This window comes from Hydra vulgaris, chromosome 08, assembly GCF_038396675.1.
Source record: "Hydra vulgaris chromosome 08, alternate assembly HydraT2T_AEP".
NCBI lineage: Eukaryota > Metazoa > Cnidaria > Hydrozoa > Anthoathecata > Hydridae > Hydra > Hydra vulgaris.
This window is the reverse complement of record NC_088927.1, coordinates 34,364,036-34,389,076: the sequence shown is the minus strand read 5'-3', so window position 1 is coordinate 34,389,076 and position 25,041 is coordinate 34,364,036. Positions and strand designations below refer to the sequence as shown.

Here is a 25,041-nt window from a genome sequence, read left to right as displayed (position 1 = left end):
AGTAATTAAGATTTTTAGGTACTTGCAAATTAAAATTATCTAGCATAATTATCTCTTATTATAATTATAATTATAATAGCTAGTAGTAAGTATATACCTTATACTATTAGATTAATGATAAGAATAACTGTTAAAAAGGTAAATAATACTGTGTAGCGAAAATCTTACCATAAAATAAGATATAAAGAAAAGGCAAAGCTTGAAAGACAAATTAAAGCTCATTATACCATTAAGTCTTAATGGTATAGTGGTATAATTAACTTAACTTTCACTATAGCCTCCTAATTTAAGATGGTATAGTGAAAGTCAAGTGCTTTTAACAATCATTTACATGTTTCAAAGCTAGTACCTGCTATATTTATTTGGTACTAAAAGTGCTTAAACATATCAGCTCACCTTTTTAGCAGGAAAATGAACTTTGTATGTTAATTGGCTTTAATAATGTAAGATGAATTATATTTAGCTTAGAGGCAAGTAAAGAATTATACAGTTTAGGTTAAAGTTTATTTTTAAATTGACCATATTAAAACTTTTTTTTTAATATTTATTATTTTATTAATCAGCTAAATAAAAATAACTTACAAACGTAATAGTTATATTTATATGTATGATATGGTAAGTTACTAGTAATTAAAAAGTTAAAAACCTTCTAGTTGTTTTCTAGATGACAGTTTATCTTGGCATCACAGCATTGCAAACTATTGTCATAAGATAAGAATAAGATACTGCACCTTAGCTGTGATTAAGTAAAGGATTTTCCTAATTAAATTTCCACTGTTATTTTCTGTATTTGCTGATGTAATAATGTACAAACTATTGTCAGAAATGATAAAAACTAAGACTTTAAAAAACAGGAAAAAAAATTAATATTGAATTTTAATATAAAAAAAAGTTAACATTAAAGTATTAAGATCAGAGTATTACCTAACAAAACGAGCATAGTTTTTAAGAAATGTGTTGTTGATTTGAAATTGTTGTCTGATTGTCAAAGTCAAATTTAGAGCAATATAAAGGCAAAAGCATATTTTAATTTTAACCACTAGGTTAGCAAGTCTTATTAGGAAAAAGATAATATATTGAAGATTTTTATCAAAGAATAATTTTCTATTTAAAAAAGTAATAATAAGATTTCACCAAAAAGTTTTGTCAAAGTTCCAATTGATTTCATTATCAAACTGATGCAAGAACTTTTTGTATTAGCTTATTTAAACTTAAATAAGTTTATTGCAAATTTCTTTTTTGTAATGATATGTCACATTGTTTATTCCTAATACTCCAAATGTAAAATGTTCTTCTAGGATAAATTTCTTTTATATTTATTAGCAGGTTTATGCAGAAATGTTGGTATGCTAATGCTTCACTTACTTTTGTTTATCAAAATATGTTTCTGCCTACCAGCATTCAAATTGTTTTCAAAACTATTTTAATATTATTAAATTTACTGCTGATGCACATAAAAATGGCCACTTATAATGTGTGCAAATACTTTTCCTGTGTGCATTTGTCTTGCTGTTACAGCACATAGACTGTTTCAGGAGCACTCCTCAAACCACTTCTTTCCATCATACATCCAGTTGAACCATAAAAATCATAAGTTAATGGTTAGTTCATCAAGTTGAAACATTCATTAAGTTAATTCATCAAGTTGAAAGAATATATCTACATTCTTTTTAGAGACTAGGTTGTAAGCTTACAGGGACAGCTGCTGGTCAAATATTATGCAGCTACTTACCATTCACACTAAGTAAACACTTCTATAGTTTTAGCAAGTTTTTTTTTTGCCTTTTATTTAACTTAAGCTTATCAACTAAAACATCCAAATTAATTTTTTTTAAATTAAGTTGCTCAGCATGTTCAAAGTAGTCAGGGGATTTTTTTTCTTGTTTATTTCTTTTGTCTTGTCATCAGCATACTTAAAACCTACATTATTCAAAGGATTCAATGTCCTCACACCTCCACATTTAACACATAACATTTTTAAATTTAATTTTCATCTATTTTCATTTTACTTTAAAAGATTATTAACAATAAGAATATCAACTTTTAAAGATTATCAACAATGCAATACAATTTTTTACATATCGACAGCTCAATCTACAAGCAAAATAACTCTACTTTTTTGTAAAGTCGACTTTATTTCAGTAACAGGTTTTCTTACTTCTAAGGCGTCATCGTACAAATGCATCATTTTGTGTTTAGTTATGATTTTAAATATATAGATATGAAAAAATAACAATAAAAATCTATGTAAGTGTTTATATGGGCATATGAAATACTTTTATGTTGCTCCTGCACAGTTTGGTTAACTGGAGTTATCTTCTATGCGGATTAAGCTGTTGATATATTCAATTCAGTATTCACTTCACAGTACAGCAATTTCAAACACAATAGAAATATAAATACTTTTTTTATTTTTTATAATAACTATGATTTCAAAGAAAAAATTCATTTTTATAATAAATTGATTATTTAAAGCTATCAGCAATAATTAAATTGTTATTTCAGAACAGGGTTGGAAAAAAGCCAACCCAAATGGGTTTTTTTGGGTTTTATGAGTTTTTTGGGTTTTTTTAAAAACTGATCAAAATTACAAATTTTTATTATTGTATGTGTACTGTAAATTTTTTTAATTTTATATATTCACCTCCTCATTGCTCTAGTATCCACTACAGTCAAGGGAGCAATAGGGAGATGCTACTTTATAAAGGAGCTACTCATTTTTTTAAGTTATTCTCTCTCAATCCCTAACTCAGAAATACAAACATTTTTAAACTAGGGCGCTGAAACAGGGAAACAGATTGAGCACAGAAATTTCAGAGTGCACAAAATAGATTTGAATCTCAACCTCTTAATTGTGAGCCAAATGTTTAACCACTAATCTACTACCACATTAGATCTATGATGCACAAGGGGACTCCTTCAATGATAAATAATGTTAATTAATTGCATTAAATTAAAAACATGTTCATAATATTTTTGACTAAGAAAAATTACAATAAAAATTATTATGGCTACTGAGTTAATCAAAGTTGTTAAGACAATATAAATGTTTTATACTAACAAGTTCAACATGTTACTTTAAAAACTAATTTGCACAAGTTTACAAATGTAACCTACAAATTTGCAACATGATGTTGTAAATTATAACATTGTAAATTATTGTCAATTGGGATGACTATGAACACTTTATAGACATTTTTACATTGTAGAAGAAAACTGTTTTCCTGCAAGACATTTTATTGCCTCAGTTTCTCCAGTCAGTCATATAAGTAATGTTTGAACAAATAAACTTTCTGTTGAACTAACAAGTCTGGTTTGTTCACCATGCTTTTTTGGTACTTGATCTTCAACTTTTACTTTTTTATGTAGTGTTCCTTATAGAATATTATGTTTTAGCAGCCTCCTTATGGTAAATCCATGATTTTTCACTTTATTTACAGTTGTTTCTATGTCTACTTTAGTGTATCTTGTTTTATAACACCAACTATTTTCCTTTCTTTTGTAATTTTGTGGCAAATTTCCTAAAATTAGCAAAAAAAAAACTTAAATTCTTGATAAAAAAAATGTAATTTTTAAATATGCAAGTAATTAGATACAGACAAGCTACACCTTAAATTTTGATTTTATTAGAACAATATGTACCTGAACTTGATGTGTAGCAACTTTTATGGTGTTTTGTTATGTGGTTCTTAAGATAGCTTAATAATTCTCTTAACTGACTAAACTCTTGCTGTTTATTATGCAATAGAGAAATACTGAAAAAGGCAAACAGTTTGTGCAGCCAAAAATTAGTTTCTATATATTATATTTAAAGCAACTGAATCAAAATAACGCAAAATATAGCTTTATTATGTGTGTTTCTTCACCTTTTAGTAAACTTGGTTTTGATGTTCATTTTCACCTCGCTATTCATAGTCAGCCCTAGTGACAGTACATGTTGTAAACTTGCAGCTGATAAAAAAATTTTAAACCTATAGACAGATGAGTATGAGTATCATTTTTATCAACAAACTTTGTCCTTGTGATTGCTTACAAGTTTCCACAGTCTAGTAAACTGTAGCATAATTTTTTTACCTGACAATTTTCCACTTCCAGACTGTGAATAAAATGTAACAATTTTTAAATAGTGTTCTGCTGATGGTCTTGTTCTGAAATTTGCAGTTTATAACGTAAGCTTTACAAAATAAAGATCAAATACCAATATAAAATGACAGATCTAAAACACTTGTTCAGACATAGGCATTTGAGAGGAAGATCTTTTTTTAATTTAAACAAAAAATATGAAAAAAACCAGGATACACATCAATCTTAAAAAAATTTGGACCTTTACGAGCACATTAAAAAAAAAAAAATTACAAAATATTGAGATTTACTTTGCGCTCAAAGCCAGGTTACTTACCAGGGAACTATTTGGGGCTTTTTTGGGGTATTTTGGCGCTTGAGCACAAAATAAATGTCAATATTTTTGGAAATTTTTTTTTGTGATCGTATTTTTTTATATTTGCCTTAAATTTGGCTTTTTGTATTTAAAAAATTTTGTTTTTTTGAGCACCCCTATAATGGGTGTGAGAAAACCAATATGAGGCGAACTCGATCAAAAAGTATAACAAATCTTGCAAATCTATTTGAAAGTAGTACTTTGATCAGTATCTAATTGTCGTGTCTATTATTGTCTATTATCCTACAATAATCAATAATATGTTTCATTTATTTTTTTTGTTATATACAAAAGTTGTTTTTTAATAACTATGAAGTCACAAATATATATTTTTAAACATTAATACTAAGTTTATGGAAAAATGCACTAGTTGACTATTAGTTATACTATTGGCAATAAATATTACTCTCACAATAATCTCGCAATATAATCTCACAATAAATGTTGGGCAATTAATAATTTTTTAAGGGGTGGCTGCGAATACTTCTGAGGGTGAATGTAAGTTTGATCTGTAGGACATATGGACTACCAGAAATATTATCTGCTCGTCTTAACCCTAACTTAATTTATGTATTTCTTTAGATGAAACTGTGTTGTTATTGAGTGAAGAATGTCCTTTGGCTCGTGCAATTAGCAATAAAAAAATCCCTAGATTTATTCTTTGTGAAAATAATTCAAACATTTCAGTTAAACCAGAAGATAGTGTAAGTCAATATAGCTCATCAAAAGAAGAGAAAAAAAAAAAACTATTTGGCAAAGACAAAATTGAAAATAAAGTTAAAAAAACAGATGATCCACTTGTTAAAAAAAAGAAAAAAAGTAAAACAGTTCCTAGTTTTGAAATTACTCCACTTAATACTGAAAGCAGTTTTGACACAGATGAAATAACTGAATCTGCTAAGTCTGATATATCTGATACTTCAGTAGACTGGGATAAAGAGAATGTTTTGAATGAAAAAATGTTAGTAAGTGTAAACAACACAAAGAATTTAAAATCATCTTTATCAACAGCTTCGGAAGTAAATTTAAATACATCTTCAAAGAATAAAGGATCAAGCGAATTTATTGAGAGTAGTTTAAATGAAAATAAACATAAATCTTTATCATTTTCAAGCTCTTCAATTTTTTATGATCAAGATAATGATGAGAATAATAATCCAAGGAGTCTTCAAAAAGTGAAAAAGCAATCTGTAACTACAAGAACCCAACATCCAAGATCTATTAGTAAAATGTTTCACAAGAAAAAAAAAGATCTTCAATACAACAATACAGAGTTATCTACTAACAGATTGACACCAGGGATTTTAAAAGTTTTTGGAAATAATATTTCTGCAGGATTAAATTACAAAGCAGTTCGCGTGTCAACAATTTCAAGTGCTCAGGAAGTTATCCAAATGGCACTTGAGAGATATGCTTTTGAAAATGCAGACCCTAAAGACTTTGTCCTGTGTGATGTTGTTGGTACTTTCCAATCAACAAATGCAAGTTATAATACAAAACAACAAAATAGACCCAAAAAAGGGGAAGAAGATGAACAAACAATATGGAACACAGAGTATATACGTATTGTAAATGAAAATGAAAAACCTTTAGTTTTGCAATCCCTTTGGAAGCCAACAGGTAATCGTTTTAGAAGGTTTGAACTTCGTCGTAAGCAAGATGTTGAATCCTCCAGCTTTATTAACACTGCAGAAGGACTAGGGCGAAGCTCATCTGATTTAAGTTTGTTTGAAAGTTCAGAAACGTCAAGTGCCAGTAAAAGCATAGATTCGGGCGCTAAAGAATTACCACCAGTACCTTTTTCACCACATTCAAAATGTAATGGAACACATAGTGAAAATGTTGTTGCTCCTTTGTATGTTCCATATTTGTTATTGATGCAAGGCTTTAGAAATTCTTCTGACAAGCTTCTGCACAAGATTGATGATCCAACAATTATTGTTGGCCCTTTTTCAGAAGGTGGTATCAAGTATCACATTGAATTATTTTCATCAGATATTTTGGAGCCTCATGCTTATTTATATAAAAAATTAAACTCTTCTACAAATTCTGATGAAACTAGTGTAGATGATATTAGTTTCAGCATATTTGTTGATCCTGCAAAAGGTGCTGAAGTTTCGATTAATGGTGAGGTTATAACATCTGAAACTTTACTTAATCCTGGATCAATTTTGGGATTTGGTAAGTCCTATTACTTTCTTTTTAAAGATCCTACCCAGCAAGATACTGGATTGCCATGGTTAAAACTTTTAAAACCTAATAGCACTCAGCCATCGAATGCCAACTATGCTACCATCAACCATGTCACCAAGTCTATTCAAACCACAAATCAAGTTTTTACTTCAGATGAAAAAGATTCTACAGAAAATGAAAGCAGTTCTGATAGCAGCTCTGAAGAAGAAGAAATTCAGTATTTAGCTCCTCGTAAGGAAGTTGAAAAGAGTTATTTACAAATGAGTTATGATATTAAAAATGAAGATGAAGTTCTTAATATGATTTTAGATATTGCTGATTCAGATCTTGGAGGTTTGTACTCTTGTTATATACTTTTGTACTTTTTATATGCTTTCAAAAACTTTAATAATATTTATGTTCTAGAACCAATTAATAAAATGCCTATTTAATCCAAGTATTTTTGGTTTTGTTTTGTTTTAGCTTTTAAGTTAACACCAATGTATTTTTTCATGATGGTCATTGAACATTCTGCTGCCACTTTTACAGAATTGCAGACCAGAAAACTTTTACTTAAGATATCAAGCGGTTTGCAAAGAATTGCATGGGTAATTTTTTTTTAATGGTTTTTTGATATAATCTTAAATTGTTTTAAATATTTACTTTTTTTTTTTAATATTTACTTTTCTATACACTTTTCTTTTTTTTCATTTATTTTTATCATACAAATATTTGCTTTTTTATTGATATTAGTAATATAAATAATATAAAACTATTTGATAATAATTCTATATTATTTTTATTATTGATATCAATAATGATATAAAATTATATTATGATGTGGGTTTTAATAAAAATACATTATTGATATTATTGATATTGGTAATAATATAAAGTTATATAATAGTATCATTATTAATAAAAGTAGTTAATGATATTGAACTGAATGGTATTATCAATAAGACTTTTTTTTTCATTTTAGCGTTTATAATCCTAAAGTGTACAAAATATATTAGGACATTTAAAACCTAAATCTGTAAAAGTAATTTTTATAAATTTTTAGTTATATGAATTAAAAAATATATTTTAGTTCATAAAATGTGCACGACGATCTAAAGCAAGATTTAATATATCTTTTATGTAGGGTTGCCATTGCTAGTTTTTATCTAGGAGAGTGCAGTGCCAAATCTATTGAAATAATAATTTTTACTGCGCACTTCTGTTTAAAGAGACAATGCTTACTCTACTTATATGCTAGTGTTATATGGTAAATATATCCAGCCAATTCTATGGTACTTATATGCTATGGTAAATATATCCAGCCAAATAATATTTAAATAATAACAAATCAAGTTTAAATCAAATCAAGTTTAAAATTTCTTTTTGTATTTAGGAAGAGACTAAAGAAATTTCAATCAAGTTTAAAAATTTCTTTTTGTATTTAGGAAAAGACTAAAGAAATTTCAATCAAGTTTAAAAATTTCTTTTTGTATTTAGGAAAAGACTAAAGAAATTGGGAAAAAAAATATCAAGTAATAATATTTATTTTCAATGTTTACTTTTTTTTATTATTTGTGCTAATGTGTGGTAACTTACCTTATGAGTGTGTGACTTTGTTGTGAAAAATAAGATAAAATCCTTCTGAATAGGGATGAAGACCCTTTGGTTTTGCTGAAGTGTTTGCTACCTGAATTAAAACCTGTGTTGTTTTGGATGTCAAGTGCAATAGAAATGCTCAACTTCTTACAAGGAAAAATGAGCAGCTATCTTTTACCTCGTACAATGGTGACTACCAACAAAGAGGCATTGTTATCTGCCGATGATGAGTTACTTACTGTATTAGAAGAAGTTATAATGTTTACATTTCAACAAACTGTTTATCATGTAACTAAGGTATGCTTTTAATTTATTAAAATTAATTATACCAATACAAATTTTTAAGTTACATATATTTTTGAATGAATTTCTTTTGTTAATAGCAAAATAGGAATAAAGTGCAAGCCCATAAATATATATATATATGTTTATATATAGTTCTATAGTTTGTTGCATTTGGGAAGCACGGAAGGAAAAAAGTGGTTCTTACGCCAACACATACGTCACTTTTAATTACTTTTGACTTTCGTCCAGCATTTGCGTGTTGGACGAAAGTCAAAACCATTAATTTAATTACAAATTAATCGTTTTTTTAAAAAAACCATAAAAACGCAAACTTAATTGACCAGAATGTTTTTAAAAACATTCTGAATGTTTTTAAAACATTTTGAATGTTTTTAGCAATATAAACAATGTTTTTATTTTTATTTTTTTTTATAAAATGTTTTTATTTTTAATTTTTTTAATAAAATGTTTTTATTATTTTTTTTTTTACTGTAAATCATGCGCGGAGTGTTGCTACATCGACTATCTTATAGCCTGACTCGCAAGGGAGTGCTGTTACATCGACTGACAAATAGCCTGACTCGCAAGGGAGTGCTGCTATATCGACTGACAAATAGCCTGACTCGCAACGGAGTGCTGCTACATCTACTATCTTTTAGCCTGACCCGCAAGGGAGTGCTGCTACATCGACTGAGAGTTTGGTTGGAGCAGGCAGTCTATCAATTAATAAAAAAAAAAATTCCAGTCTTGCATTTTAATTTTTACTTTTTGTCAACAAAATATGGAAAAAACTTTCGGACAACATATAAGAGTTCTATATATATATATATATATATATATATATATATATATATATATATATATATATATATATATATATATATATATATATATATATATATATATATATATATATATATATATATATATATATATATATATATAAGGAAAAAGTACAAAAAAGAAGGATGATATAAATGATATAATGATGTAATAACTAATTAAAAAGTTGTATCAATTGATGCATTACAAATAATCACCCTTAATATTTAAATAACTTTTACTTGTATCAATTTTATTTATACTTTTATACAACTTTTTTCAAATGAAAAATTAGATAGAGTCCAGTGGGAAAAATAAAGATCTTAAGGAGAAAAAAGTGAATAAATGTTACACTTTGTTTTATAGAAATGTCATCTAACAATATTAAAGTATGAACTCGAAAAAGATGTTGAGTTTAGAAAAAAGCATAAACAGCAATCTCGCATTATCAAAATCAAATCATAACACACATGAAAAATAATACTTGTAGAGTTTGTGCTTTTAAATTGCAACTTGATTATCTGATTATGTTGTTATAATGAAAAGCAAAAAAATGTTAACAAAAATTATCTGATGTAAATTTTATTAAGTTTAAATGTTAAATACATGCATAACAGACTGCAGACTGTTTCACTTTGAAGTCATTAAAAGATATAAAATACCATGTTGTCTTTTTTTTTTTTTTTTTTTTGACTGCTTTTAGGGTTGCTAAGTTTTAAGGTTTAATTGCTAACTTTTTAGGACTGCTCAAATGCCTTGATTATCTTAATTTAAACTTTTTTTTGCCCCAATTTTAGCCCATTTTGAAAATATACAAGCAAGTTTTAAAACTCAAAGTAATTCACTATGCAAATATATATGCTGTTTGAGTGTCTAACTGTCTCGCATTCTCTATCTCTCCTTAAACTGGATTTCTTTTTTTTTTTTTAAAAACATTGAATTTCACAAGTTTAAAAATCAATACTATGATATGTAACAGAGAAATATTAAGTTAACTTATAGTATTTTTGTTTTTAATGTTTTGAAAAATTTTAGGTTGGAAAAGAGAGAGAAAGGGGAGTTTATATTAAATAATGTGTAGGTACACAACAGGGAGGAGGGGGGATAATTAAAAGCTTGAAGGTGTGTTCAAAGAGGGGAGGGGGGACCTAAATCAATGGTTTTACAGTATGTACATACTTTAAGGATGCCCATTTAGTTAGAATACTTTATATAAATCTGCCTACAAAATTTCAAGTTGCAATTTAAACTAATTTGAAACTAAAACTCTTATCATACTTCTGAGGTTTATGAGACACTAAGCTTTCCATTTCTGGATTCTGAGACAGTAAGCTTTCCATTTATGGTTTCTGGTAGAGTTTGTGTTAGTTGACTTTTTGTGTAAAAATTTGTGAAGAAAGAGTAGTTTTGAACTAACAAATTTTACTAGCGTTGGAAAATGTTGGAAATTTTAAAATATGTCTGATTTGTCTGAATTAAAAAGTTGAAATTTTATGACTAATGTTAAAATTAATCTTAAATTGATGTTAACATTAATCATAAATTGATGTTAACATTAATCATAAATTGATGTTAACATTAATCATAAATTGATGTTAACATTAATCATAAATTGATGTTAACATTAATCGTAAACTGATGTTAACATTTATAATAAATTGATGTTAACATTAATCATAAAATTTCAACTTTTTAACTATTTTTAACTAGTAAGATCTGTGATTTTTTTTTAGTTTGTAAAATTTTCCAGCTCTTATTTCTTAGAAAAATTAACATGAACTTTTGAGAAAAAAAAATTAATATGAACTTTTGAGGAAAAGCCTGGGTGTAGATTGAATCCAAATATAGGTTATTTCTATGTGCAAGGTGCTAAATTATTTTAAATTTTAGTCCAGTAGTTTTTTTATGTGATTAAAGTAATCTAAAAAGGCCTATTGGTCTTATCACAGAGCACCACGAAATATTGTAGAATTGCTTTAGATTATATAAATGACATGTTATAATGATAAAGTATTATAGAATATATAGACTCTTGTATATGACTCCAAAGACTCTTGTATAGGTTTTTTTGACTCCAAAGACTCTTGTATAGGTTTTTTTGACTCCAAAGACTCTTGTATAGGTTTTTTTGACTCCAAAGACTCTTGTATAGGTTTTTTACAAAGTTATAGTGAAATAGTTTATTTAAATTAAAAATAAAGTTGCATTTTTTTTTATCTTATTGAAATTTGTTTTTATTTGTTTAGGTTTTGTATGCTACTTTGCCTTCTGTGATTGACTCTAATCCCTTCCGGTCCAATGATAGTTCTGATATTGCAAATGACAAAATGGAATCAAATGTTCATCCATCTGTTGAAAAAATTACAATTATTTTTTCAAAAGTTCTTGAAGTTGCTAAAGAATTTCAAGTTCACACACAAATTACACAACAACTGTTTGCATATCTATTTTTCTTCTCAAATGCCTCGTTGTTTAATACATTAATGGAGAAAGGAACTGGTGGCAAGTTTTATCAATGGGCAAAAGGTGTGCAAATGCGTACCAATCTTGAATACTTAGAGTCTTGGGCACAGTTTAATGGGCTAATAGCGCAGTTTGACAAGTATATGATTAAAATAATAAATGCAGTTGATTTGCTTGCATGTTCAATAGTAGAACTCACTCAGGTGATGTTTTTTTATTTTTATTTGATCAATATGTAAAGTTTTATTATTAGTAATAAAAGAAGAATTTTATAAATAGTTAGAAAAAACTCTCTAATATACACCATAAGCATCTTCCTTTCTTAACTTAAAATTTTTCATGTTATCGTTATTTTTCATGCACTCTCTCTAAATTTTCTACTTCTACTTTTTTCTCCTAAAACTGCTGATACCTTTTCTACTAAAACTGCTAACTCCAAACTAAATGCTGATACCCAATCATCTGCATTATTATGCTCTATTTGCTAAAATCTTAATCTTCCTTGAAGTAATCAGAGTGTTTTACGTATCTCTTGTTTACGTATCTCTTTATAAGACGATTACTAATCTCTTTCTGAGACATTTCTTTTCTTATCATTTAGAGTCACATTATATGTTATACCATTTAATCATCATCTACTTTGTTTTTTACAGAAGCTGGACAGAATATCTTTCTTCATTTCCTGTGTTTTATTGCCATACATTATAAAACTTTGAGATATATATATATATATATATATATATATATATATATATATATATATATATATATATATATATAGCTATATATATATAGATGTATATGTATGCACTACATGCATGTTTTACAGTTAAAAAGCAATACTCCTCGCATGTTTTATCTATTTGTCTGTTGATGTAGCAACATTCTTCGTCTGTTTTAAATATTATAAAACAATAAAAAAACAAAAAAAAAACACCATTAAATAAAAAAATTTTTTGTCATAATTATTGTGGTTTTTTAAAAAATGATCAAACTTTGTACTTTTGCATTTTTTTAGTTGTTTTAACATTTAAATAACACTATAATGTTGCTTAAATTTAAAAAAAAAAACACATTGAAAGTGACTTTTTTTATCATTAAAGTCTTTTTTGACTACTAAACAAAGACATGTATGTGTATATATATATATATACATATGTATATATATATATATATATACAAATATACATATATATACATATACATACATATATACATATATATATACATGTATATATATATATATACACATATATAACTCCATATATATTTACTACATGTGTGTGTATATATATATATATATATATATATATATATATATATATATATATATATATATATATATATATATATATATATATACACACACACATATATATAACTCCATATATATATAAACTCTGTATATATTTACTACATATATATATACATATATATATATATATATATATATATATATATATATATATATATAAATATATATATATATATATATATACAGATATATATGTATATATAAATTAGTAAAAATGCTTATCTAGTTTTTTTCTTCAACAACTTGTTTAAAAAATTAATAAGTAGTTTTCTACTAATTTGCAAACATATTTACAAGCATATTACAAACATATTAACAAGCACATGCAAACATATTTACACATAAATAAAATAATAATAAAAATAATAATAAAAAGTAATTTTCTGTAATAAAAGTCCTTTATATATATATTGCACTTTTCCAAGCCTAGATATATTTTATATATCAACATCCCTGGTAGTACTCTAAACTTGTTTCTCTGTGCAGAAACACAAACCTTTATGAAGGTTGAGAAAGTTATAACAACTACTGCGATTGTAGTGGTGGCAAGGGGAGGGGTAGTTTTTTTTTTAAATTTCAATAGTATTTTGCTTAGTTTTTTCAGCACATTTTTTAAATGTTTTAAAAAGCAGTAGGAACAAAGCAATATATGGTCTGGAAAGAACAACCCCAAGTCATTATATAACCAGAGTGTTTTACAGTCTCAGGTACTTATTGAGGTAATGATTTATATTTAATGGTTGTGTAACAACCATTAATGCTTTCTTAAGAAAACATTATTTCCCCTTGCTGTTGATGGATCTAATCTTTGTATTTTTAGGCAAAAACCAGTTTTTTTCCATCAATATTTGATTTAGTAATGGTTTTTTCCATCAATATTTGATTTAGTAGTGGTTTTTTCCATCAATATAATTTTTTGGCAGCAAGACAACAAGATCTTTTTTAATACTACTTCAAACAGAAACAGGTCAATGAGATGTTCTTTCTTAGTTGTTTTTAAAAAAATGTGTTAACGACACAAAGTGCTGTAGAAACCTGTCTATGCTTCTAGTGATCTGAACACCATAGGCACAGACAAGGAGAACATGCAAAGGAGTACTGCTACATCCACTAAGGATTTGGGCACTAAGGTTGGGGCAGCAATCTTTTTTTTTTATAATTTGCTTTTTATGAGAAAAGCTTTTAATTTTTATGCAAAAAAGCCCCTAATATTTAGAGGTTGCTTTAAGAATTATAATGAATATAAATATATCTGTATCTGTATGTATCTATCTTATGTATCTATGTATCTACAAATATCTGTATCGATGTATCTACAAATATCTTAAATATGTATCTATTTTAAATATGTATCTATCTTATGTATCTTCAAATATATGTATCTATGTATCTACAAATATATGTATCTATGTATCTACATATATCTGTATGTAAATACCTTTCTATGATATATCTATTTGTCCTATGCAATTTTTACCTAAATGTTTTCCTTATAATATTACAATCAAAAGTTGTGTTTTTGTAAAACCAATCATTTTGTGTGATTTTATGAATTTAATAAACACAATTTTTTCAAAAATACAAAATTGCATCTTTAAATGTTTTTATTTCTAATTAAAGTATATGAAATATTTTAATATTCAAATATATGCTAAAATACAAAAAAAACTCAGTGACAAACATAGAGAAAATAACAAACTCAGTGACAACAATAAAGAAAATATAGAAAAAAGTTTTAAAATAAATTTTAAACATTATTTTTTTATACTTATAATTTTAAATTAAGTAGATGGATTGGACATCTCTGCGTGAAAGGTTTCCTTCACTTAATGCTGCTCAGTTGCACCAATTACTTGCTGAGTATAATTTAGGTGGTAAACCTCGACCACGACTATGGTATCCTCCACCTCATGAAATTGAACCAGCTTTGAGATCACGTAAGTAATCAAAATGCAATTTTATAAACTATGTATTTGATTTTTTAAACTCTTTTGTTGTATTAATTAGTTTTAACATATTTTTAAACTTAATAATGAAATATTATATGCTTTATTTGTATTTAAATTGTTTAGATATTTATATTTTCTAGCTGATGTTCTTGAAAGTTTTGCTACGCATCCACCACTGATGCTGCCTTCTGATGGTTTTGTGATGGATCTCAGCAAGGATCCAGACAGTGAAGATTTCTTTATTTTCTATGATCTTTTCCGAAATGGAGGCTTTAAAAATAAAGGTTCTGAATTATTTGTTTTTAGATTTATAAAGTTGCATGCTTGGTTGGAAAGTTGTTCAGAAAAACATGCAAAGTTGCATACAACTTGCATGTTTTTCTTACCAACTTGCATGTTTTTTTATAGACCTTTATTGTTTGTTTGTTGTTATTTTTTTGCATTTTTTTTTTTGCCCATTTTTTTGCAATTTTTTTTTCAATTTAAAGTGTTTTTTTTCATTATTTAAGATTTGTGATTTATATTTAATTTTTTGAGTTTTTTTTTTTTTTTATATTTTTAAAAGTTTTTTTTGATTTTATATTTATAACCATAACTATTTGTTAATGTGAAAAAAGATTAACACATCGCTCAATAAGTCCGTAGGATGACATATAGATGGCAACACAAATACCGAATCCGTATTGTTTTTAGAAAGTACCAACCTTCAAACGATATCTGTCAAAGTTTCATGACAATCGGACCATTATTTACCAAGTTAGTGTGTGAACGATTGAATCAACTTTTGTGAATTGAAAAAAATGGAAAAATCAGAATTTCGTGTGCTCATTAAGCATTGCTTTTTGATGGGAAAAAACACAGTGCAGACCAAACAATGGCTTGATAAGTGTTATTCGGACTCCTCTCCATCGAGGCAAATGGTTGAAAAGTGGTTTGCTGACTTTAAACGTGGTCGTACAAACACCGATGATGCTGAACGCTCCGGTCGCCCAAATTCGGCAGTTACTGAGGAAAACATCAAAAAAATCCATAAAATCGTCTTATCCGACCGCAAATTGAAATTGAAGGAGATTGCCGAGGCCATAAAGATATCAGAAGGCAGTGTGTTTACAATATTACACGAACATTTGGGTATGAGAAAGCTTTGTTCGAAATGGGTGCCGCGTTTGCTAACACCGGACCAAAAACAACAACGAATCGATGATTCTGAAGCATGTCTGGCACTATTTCACCGAGATAAAAAGGATTTTTTGCGTCGCTACGTCACAATAGATGAAACATGGATCCACCATTTCACTCCTGAGTCAAATCGACAGTCGGCTGAGTGGACACCAGCGGGTGAAAGCCGCCCAAAGCGCCCAAAGGCTCAAACTTCTGCTGGCAAGGTTATGGCCTCCATATTTTGGGATAGCCATGGTATATTGTTCATTGATTATCTTGAGAAAGGTAAAACGATCAACAGCGAATATTACATGGCATTATTGGAACGATTGAAGGCTGTAATTGACGAAAAGCGACCGCACATGAAGAAGAAAGAAATTCTCTTTCATCAAGACAATGCACCGTGTCACAAGTCAATGAAAACAATGGTAAAAATGAATGAATTACACTTCGAATTGTTGCCCCATCCACCATACTCGCCTGATTTGGCCCCCAGCGATTATTGGCTGTTCTCAGATCTCAAAAGGATGCTCCAGGGAAAGAGATTTGGATCGAATGAGGAGGTCATCGCCGAAACTGAAGCATATTTTGAAGGAAAAGATAAATCGTTCTACAAACATGGTATCGAAAAGTTAGAGAAGCGCTGGAATGACTGTATCGCCTTAAAAGGAGACTATGTTGATGAATAAAATCAAATTATGTCAAAATGTTGTTGTTTTATTAGCTATCTTACGGACTTATTGAGCGATGTGTTAAAAAGTATTAAAAGTATTAGAATTATTACTATAAAATAAAATTTATAGTAATTATTTTATTATAAGAGTTATGGTATTGTTAGTAATACTTTTAAAATTTTTTGCATAGAAGAAAGCATTAGGTTATTCTAGATGAATATCAAAACATTGTGCACAACATTTCTGCATCCACATCTTAAATATTTGAAGCATGACATTGATAAATTTGAAAAGGTTAAATGTGTAGAAAACCAAGCAAATACCTTCAAATAAAAAAACTCCATATAATTAATAGTTTAAAATAATGAAAAAAATTAACAACATTGCAAGAACAAATTGATTTAACTTTATGTTTTGAAAACTACGTTTTTGCTACTACGCAGCAAAGAAAACAGTAGAACTTTAATGTTGTTTTTTGTCAGAAAAAAGGAATTAAGTTGTTACAAAACATTTAACATGACTGTTCATTATTAGCATAATTTTGACAAGATAATGCTAGCAACTTTACATCATAATGAAAGACATGATTTACCATGAGATTGCTTTTTTAATATTTAAGCAGATGGTTAGCTGACATTACCAAAGCCATTTGGAAGTTGTTAAGTGCTGATCTTTATAGCAGTGGGTTTATCATGCATTGTGTGCTCTGCACACAATGCATGATAGATTTTGAAAAAAATTATGCTGAAGGTGCTGAGCAAGTTTAATTTACATGTTTGGTTTTCTAAGTTTATCAGGTATCAGGGGTATATGCAAAAATTTTCCTAGGAGAATATCACATTGATGCACTCTCCAAAGAACTTGCGTATATTAAATAAAAGAGAATAAATGATATTCAAGAACTTATTTATAATGAAAAACAACGCTCTCCACTTTGTTAAAACATAATAAAGTTGTAGATCAAAAGGGGGAAAAAAAAAAAGATAGTTCAGTTATAAAACTTGAGGCTTACTTCCTTTATGCAAAATGCTATCAATAATGAAAACATGATCAGTATAAAATTTAAAATGAAATAGTGAACAATGCTGATATAAGTTGTTAAGAGTAAATAATTTAAAACAAAAAGTTATAGATTAAGTTAGATAAACTAATTTATTGTTTTTAAAAAAAAGTAGTTGAAAAATGTTGTGAAAATATTTTGTTAGGCTTTTGAAATTTTTTAATTTTTCTAATAAAATTTTTAATTTTTTTCTTTTTTGTTATCTCCTTCCTTTAACATTTTTTTCTAAAGTTGTTGCTTGGCCCTAATTTTTTTAATAAGTCAAGATCAAGACTGTAAATTGTTTTTGTTAGAAAATGAATCATTCCGAAAAGGGCCTGTAAATTCGAAGAAAGAACGCACAAAAAGTCATATCAATGGTATAGAAGTAAAGGAGGCTCTTAAAAATCAACCGGTTATATATTAATTTACAAATTGTTTTTTAAAATATTATTAGAACATTTTGTTCATAAAAAATAACTTATGTTTAAAGCATAAAAATTCGTCGCAATTTTCCTAGTGTTTGTGTTATATTTAGGTGGAAACTTCTGCAGATAACAGACGTCGCAGCATTACTGTAAATGAAAAAATGACTGAAAATGACAGCAAAATATCCGGTGAATTTCAGTTAAATAAAAACACTGTAAAATATTCTTCAGACATTAATAGCGTAAGAAACAAAGCTTCTAATCCAACTTCATCCAGTCAAGTTTTAGGGAATTATTATAACGCTGATGGTTTTCATAATGTGGAAAATACTGATGAGTTAGTCAATAAAGCTAGAAATTTATTAGAATCTGAAAAAAAAGTTGCCAACAATAAAAATGAATATTCTGTAGAATTAGTGCGAGGTGCCAAAGGTTTAGGCTTAGGTCTCATTGATGCAATGGTGAGTAATTTTGTAGAAATATTTTTATTATATCATTATTAAATATCATTGACTATTATAATTATTTTTATTAGTAATTTTTTTTTTTCACTCAGTTCACAGCACTGCAAACAAACGCTATATATATTCGTACTATTGTACCTGATACACCAGCTTCTAGGGCAAGTTTCTTTTTATTATAGTTTTTTTTTTACATCTTGCTATTGTTTTATCAATTTTTGCTTTTTTAATGCTACTTATATTTTTACTAAAAAAGGACCCCCGTTTAAGTATTGGTGATCGTCTGCTAGGTGTGAATGGAATATCTCTTGTTGGATGCGACTATAATCAGTATTTTTATTATTTTTAAATCATCCTTTGTATTAAGGGCATACAAGGGAAATCAGCTATGTCTGAAAACCTCATTTTGAGGTAAACCTCATTTTGACTTAAAAGTTTGAAAATAATTGTTGAATTTGCGACTTAGTTGAAATGAAAACTGTACATGCTCACTTATAAAGATGTGTAGCATACCAAATGGGAGAAAATATGAAATACTACAGAGTGTTACAAATAACGCAGTACTGTCAAAAATGAACTTAGTTGGTTTTCCTAGTATGCCCACAGTATGTTTGTCATTATTAATGTTTACATAATTATAAATTTTTTTTACGTTATTGATCTATTAAGTTTACATTGTTACTATTGTTTACGTTGCTACTATTATTTATGCTCTTACTATTGTTTACGTTGTTACTATTGTTTACATTATTACTATTGTTACGTTGCAACTATTGCTTATGTTGTTACATTGTTTATGTTGTTACTATTGCTTATGTTGTTACTATTGTTTACGTTGTTACTATTGTCTACGTTGTTACTATTTTTTACGTTGTTACTATTGTCTACGCTGTTACTATTTTTTACGTTGTTACTATTGTCTACGTTATAGGGCAATGGATATTATAAAAAAAGCTGGAGATCGATTATCTTTTTTAATATCGAAGTCGGACAAAGAAACTGTAAATAAAATATTAAGTTCCGCTACGTAATACATTTTTTTACACTAAAGTATTTATTCTAATATCGCCTAAAATCTTTATACATTACTTTTTATTTTTATTTAACTTTTTTTTCTTTTTTTTTGATTTCATACATTCTTTCTTGATTTAGAATTTATAAATTTTCAGTTAATTTCTTGCGATTCTTTCTTGCATTCCTGGCAAATTTTTTATTACAATTATTTATTCTTATTTTTAATAGCAATTATAATTTATTGAATATATTTTTCGAAAACTATTTTTCTTTAACTTTCAGTATAATTATTTTTCTTCAGTAAAAAAAAAGATGAAATTTTATATTTCTTTTTAAAATCTTAAACGATTGATACATTTGTTTACGTTGTTACAACATTACGATTGTAATCGTAGAATAATATTTTTATTGTACATTGTACATTTGTCTTTTTTTTAACGGCGGTGCGCTCTATTATTTATTTGAAAATTAATTTTCTAAATAAAAATTATAAATAATTTTCATACGTGTTTGTTATCGCCTAACGACTAAAGAAAGTAGGTGTCACCACAATTACTACTTACTTTGGAGTTAGCTGAATCCCCCCTTCCCCAATGAAAAAAAATATTCAGTAGATCTTAAGTGAACTTATATTGGCACCTTAATCAGTTCATATGAATTTTGCTTATTGGTTAATCAGTGAACTATAATTGACCAGCTAACAGCTAACCAATATTGTTGTAACAAATAGGAATGTAATGTTGCCTGGCCCTGACCGTTTTCTAAAGTATCGACTTTAGAAAATGGCTAGTTGTTGGCTAGTCACTGTTTGACCACTTAAAGTCAATTGTTTTTTTTTTTTTCAATTTTATTATTATTTAGGTAATACGTCGGTTTTTCTTGACGAATGAATAATAGCCATAGAAAAACGTTTTTTTTTTCCTTGTTACCACAGCAACAGTCATGAAAAAATCTCTTGTTCAAATTAATTCTTTATATGTGGTTGTAATTCTTGTTCAAAAAGATTTTAAAATGTAAAATATATATTTTTTTATCAATTCTGTTGACAGTGTGAGTTTGCGATTTAGCAGCCAGGTCGAGCTTTTTTTGCTTCACATTGAACAATTAAAGAACTTTTAATAACTTATTGTAGCCATAGTTTGTTATCAGACGTACAATATTTAACATAAAACGAAGCTGCAGCTAACTACTTTGTCCAACGCCACATGAAATTTCAAAAAGTACTGACCTCAAAAAAAACAATTTTTAATTGTAAAAAGAAGCGTTTAATGGTAAAACAATTTGGATTGAAAGATAAGTTGTTCTTTTAAACCAGGTCTTTTGAGAGTTATCTTGCCATCAGTTCCGCGGCTATTGGTCATAGCCCCCCCCCCCCCACGTACATCAATAAAAGTCATAGAAAAAACCTGTCAGAGAGCATCAAAATCTTAAAAATTTTTCCGCTGCGTATTACAAAAAAAAAATTTTTTTAAATAGCTCCTTAAACTTTAAAAATAGCCCTAAATTTGCTGGGGTCCCCCAGGGGTGTGCGGTAGCCTTGCCACGACTCTGCTTGCCATAACTGAGTTTTAATTTTGATGATTTACAACTATTGCAAATAAAAGAATTAAAAACACAATCTCGAAGCAAATCAACCTAATTTTAAATATTTCATTTATACTCAAATAAAAACTCAGATTTTTTTCCATTCATTACCGGTAAGTGTATGATACGTTACGTAGCGTGATAGTGGAAAGAAAGAATAACTTTATAATTGACTTAAGCGGCAAATTTGAAAACAAAAACATCTTTAAGATAAAAAAAAAAATCTAAAATTAGTTTTTATATTTTTTATACAGAACCCCAGTTTAAAAAGAGGGTTCAGACCCCCTGGGTTTCTGAAACCTTGAAAAAGTGGGGGAAAAAACTTTCTTGAACCCGGGGCTTTAATATTATAGTGCGATAAATAAATTGACATAGGTCAATTTATTTATCTTAACAAACTTATTAAAAGTATATATTAAACATACAGTATTGGACAAAACATTTGCAACCAACATCGAACAATGCTAAAAAGTGTTCCTAATTTTACATGTCTTAAAAACGAAACGAACTATACTAGCACAGCAAACAGTTTAGGAGTCTGGAGTCATAGCATGCCATGACATGAGCAATCAGCTGACAGGTGACAGCACACAGGCAGAATTTCGTTGACAAGTGCCATTTTGCAGCGGACAAAACAAGTGCAACTTTTTTGGTTTGTTTCATTTTCTTAAATCTGGTCAACGTCACGGAAGTTTTTTAATAATTAAAGGAAGTATCTAGAAACATGCAGAAGCTTCCAGAAGAAGCATCTGGAAGCATCCAAAAACATTCAGAAGCATCCAGAAGCATCGAAAAGAAGCATCTAGAATCTTCCAGAACAGGTTCACACAGGTTCATTTTACTATATAAGAGACATGTAAATCGACATGTAATACAGTCAGTATATGGAAATCAATCAGTCAGTATTATCAAGACAGTTTATCGAAGTGAGTTTCACCAAAATTTTTTATCGAAGAACATCAATACAAGAAGTTAAATACATCAATACAGTGTTTCATTACATCAATACAGTCCACATCCAACCAAGACGTTGTGTTCCACAGAGCATTATTGTATCATCACAAGGTAAATGTAACACGATAAGCCTTGAGAAGCGTGATTATCTATTTTTATTATTTTTATGACTTCAAGTGCAAAAATGGCTCCCGACAGTCTTGGATTGGAACTAAGAAAAAAAATTATTGGCGATTACGTAAGTGGAATGTCACAAAAAAGTATTTGTGATAAATATCGACTATGTTTCAAATATCGTTCTACGGGGAAGTTGACAGCAGATAACAAAGGTGGAAGACCGCGTTCCACCACTTCCAGAGAGGATTCTATGATCGTCAGATCCGTCAAGAAGGATCCCTGGATATTATCAGTCAAGATACAAAAACAATTAGAGCTGCCTGTATCGGACCGAACAATCAGACGACGTACTGTTGAAGCCGGATTGTTTTTTCGACGCCCTGCAAAGAATTTTATAGCTACTAAAATTTTTTTTGTTATTCTTCTTAATTTTTAAGAATTCATTTTGGTGCTTATTAAAATTGGTAATATATATATAAAAAAACCGTTTTTTAAACTATATACCTTTTGCATTTGTGTAGCTAAATTGATACAATTATGTGGTATAAAACAAAACTAAAATGAAAACTGCTAACCTTAACCTCATTTTTCTTTAAAATGCTATAAAATCTGATTTTGTGCGCGACCCTACAGAAGCTAGCACAGACCTCAAAACCGCTATACAACCTTAAACATATATACACCCCACACAATATTCTGCTTCTAAAAAAAATTTGACCACCCCTAATAAACAGCATTACACTGTATTTTAAAAATTTTAGAAAATACGGTACAATACCTCGGTTTGTATTTAAGTTACATTTTTCTGTATTATTTCTTTGTTTAAATAAAACCTTTTCGCACTTAGCTTTTTAAAAATATGAAGCGAGAAGCAAAATAAGGATTAAGGTTTGAAACTTAATTATTTAAATTTGAAATAGTCCGATATATAAATACGTTATAAATAATCTCTTTATAAAAAAATCATCAACAATATTTCATGAACGTGTTTTGCTCAAAAAAAAAAAAAATTAAAATATTCATGAAATAAAGTTATAAATAATAAAATTAAAAAAAAAATCAGCTATTTACTTTAAATTTGTTTTTAGTTTAAGCTATTTGAAAAATTTTAAAAGCAATAGAAAGAAACGTATTCAAAAAAAAACAACTAAGAAATAAAATATGATACTAATTATCTTTTTTATCATCGTTCTTTTGTTGGTCACGTGAGATGGTTTTCGCGTGCTCCAGCTCTAATAAAAACCAAACTAAGGAGGCAAAAACGCAAGTGGTCAAAATAAACATTATTATGACGTGAATATTTAGATTTGTGATAATCATCAGCAAAATAAGTACAAAAACTAGCAAACTAAACACTGAGAAGGTAAAAATCACTACAGATTTATTAACACCAGGTTGAAATATCGAATCAATTATTTCTTGCAGCATGATATTAAGGTAACAAGGCTATATATATTTATTATTGTGATACCTGAAAAGTAAACCGTTTTGAAATCAATAAACGTATATGATAACAATTTTTGGCCTAAACCTATAGTAATTTATGGATAGAATTTATGACTTAAACAAGTAAATTATACAACAACAATTAAACAAATGAAAATTCGCGTCCCTCAATAATTAAAAATGATTGTTAAATAGTATATAAAAAACTTTTTTTATATACATTTATTTAGGTTTTAAAAAATATATTTTTTTATATACTTCTATTTAGGTTTAAAAAAATATATTTTTAATATAAAAAAAAAACAAATTTTTTTATATATAAAAAATACATTTTTTTTAAAGCCATAATTTATTTTAATCCCTAGATTTAACAAACGTATTTTACGCAAGTTGTAAATCCACAGTATAAAATAACATGATATCATTTTTGCCAATAATATCTATGCGACTTTTAAATTTAAACCTTTGAATATTATATATATATATATATATATATATATATATATATATATATATATATATATATATATATATATATATATATATATATATATATAATATTCAAGACAGATATATATATATATATATATATATATATATATATATATATATATATATATATATATATATATATATATATATATATATATATATATATATATATATATATATATAGTGCCCCTTAAAATCTTTTTTTTTAAAGTAAGCTCCCACCCACTAAAAGTGTTTTATACAAAAAAAAAAAAAACTAGATTTAAAATTCTTTTGAAGAAAAAGTATTTTAAGAGATCCCTTAAGACCATTGAACATTTAACGGGTTAAATGTAAGTTATTCTGGAACTTAAATGAAGCAAAAATGTATAAGAATTTCAAAAGAATAATCATTTTATTAAAAAAAGTTTATTTTATTGCTTAAAAAATGATAAAAGTGCATTTTTTACAACTTTACTTAATAAAATTAAAAAAAAAAAATTAAAATAAGAATTTTTTCAAAAAATTATTACTATATTTTATATATTTACATAAGTTCACTTCATTTGAGTTCCAGGTTGACCTATTTTTGCTAATATTTTTTTTATAGAACACTTTTAGTAGTTGGGAGCATACTTTAAAAACAAAAATT

At 27.5% G+C, this 25,041-nt stretch overlaps 1 protein-coding gene across 4 annotated transcripts in view; it reads left to right on the top strand.

The window, feature by feature from the left end:
- The window catches only part of LOC100199832 (ras-associating and dilute domain-containing protein), a 39,836-nt gene extending 19,599 nt beyond the window's left edge, over nucleotides 1–20,237 (top strand). For all 4 annotated transcript variants that reach the window (XM_065803504.1, XM_065803506.1, XM_065803505.1 and 1 more), the window contains 12 exons: nucleotides 5,021–6,964; nucleotides 7,094–7,218; nucleotides 8,108–8,142; nucleotides 8,260–8,503; nucleotides 11,560–11,979; nucleotides 14,881–15,028; nucleotides 15,181–15,324; nucleotides 18,229–18,329; nucleotides 18,453–18,803; nucleotides 18,899–18,964; nucleotides 19,060–19,133; nucleotides 19,735–20,237. In XM_065803504.1, the coding sequence (XP_065659576.1) occupies nucleotides 5,021–6,964; nucleotides 7,094–7,218; nucleotides 8,108–8,142; nucleotides 8,260–8,503; nucleotides 11,560–11,979; nucleotides 14,881–15,028; nucleotides 15,181–15,324; nucleotides 18,229–18,329; nucleotides 18,453–18,803; nucleotides 18,899–18,964; nucleotides 19,060–19,133; nucleotides 19,735–19,834 (3,752 nt within the window). In that variant the 3' untranslated portion in view covers nucleotides 19,835–20,237. The remainder of the gene's footprint in view (nucleotides 1–5,020; nucleotides 6,965–7,093; nucleotides 7,219–8,107; nucleotides 8,143–8,259; nucleotides 8,504–11,559; nucleotides 11,980–14,880; nucleotides 15,029–15,180; nucleotides 15,325–18,228; nucleotides 18,330–18,452; nucleotides 18,804–18,898; nucleotides 18,965–19,059; nucleotides 19,134–19,734) is intronic.
- The last annotated feature ends 4,804 nt before the right edge of the window (nucleotides 20,238–25,041 follow it).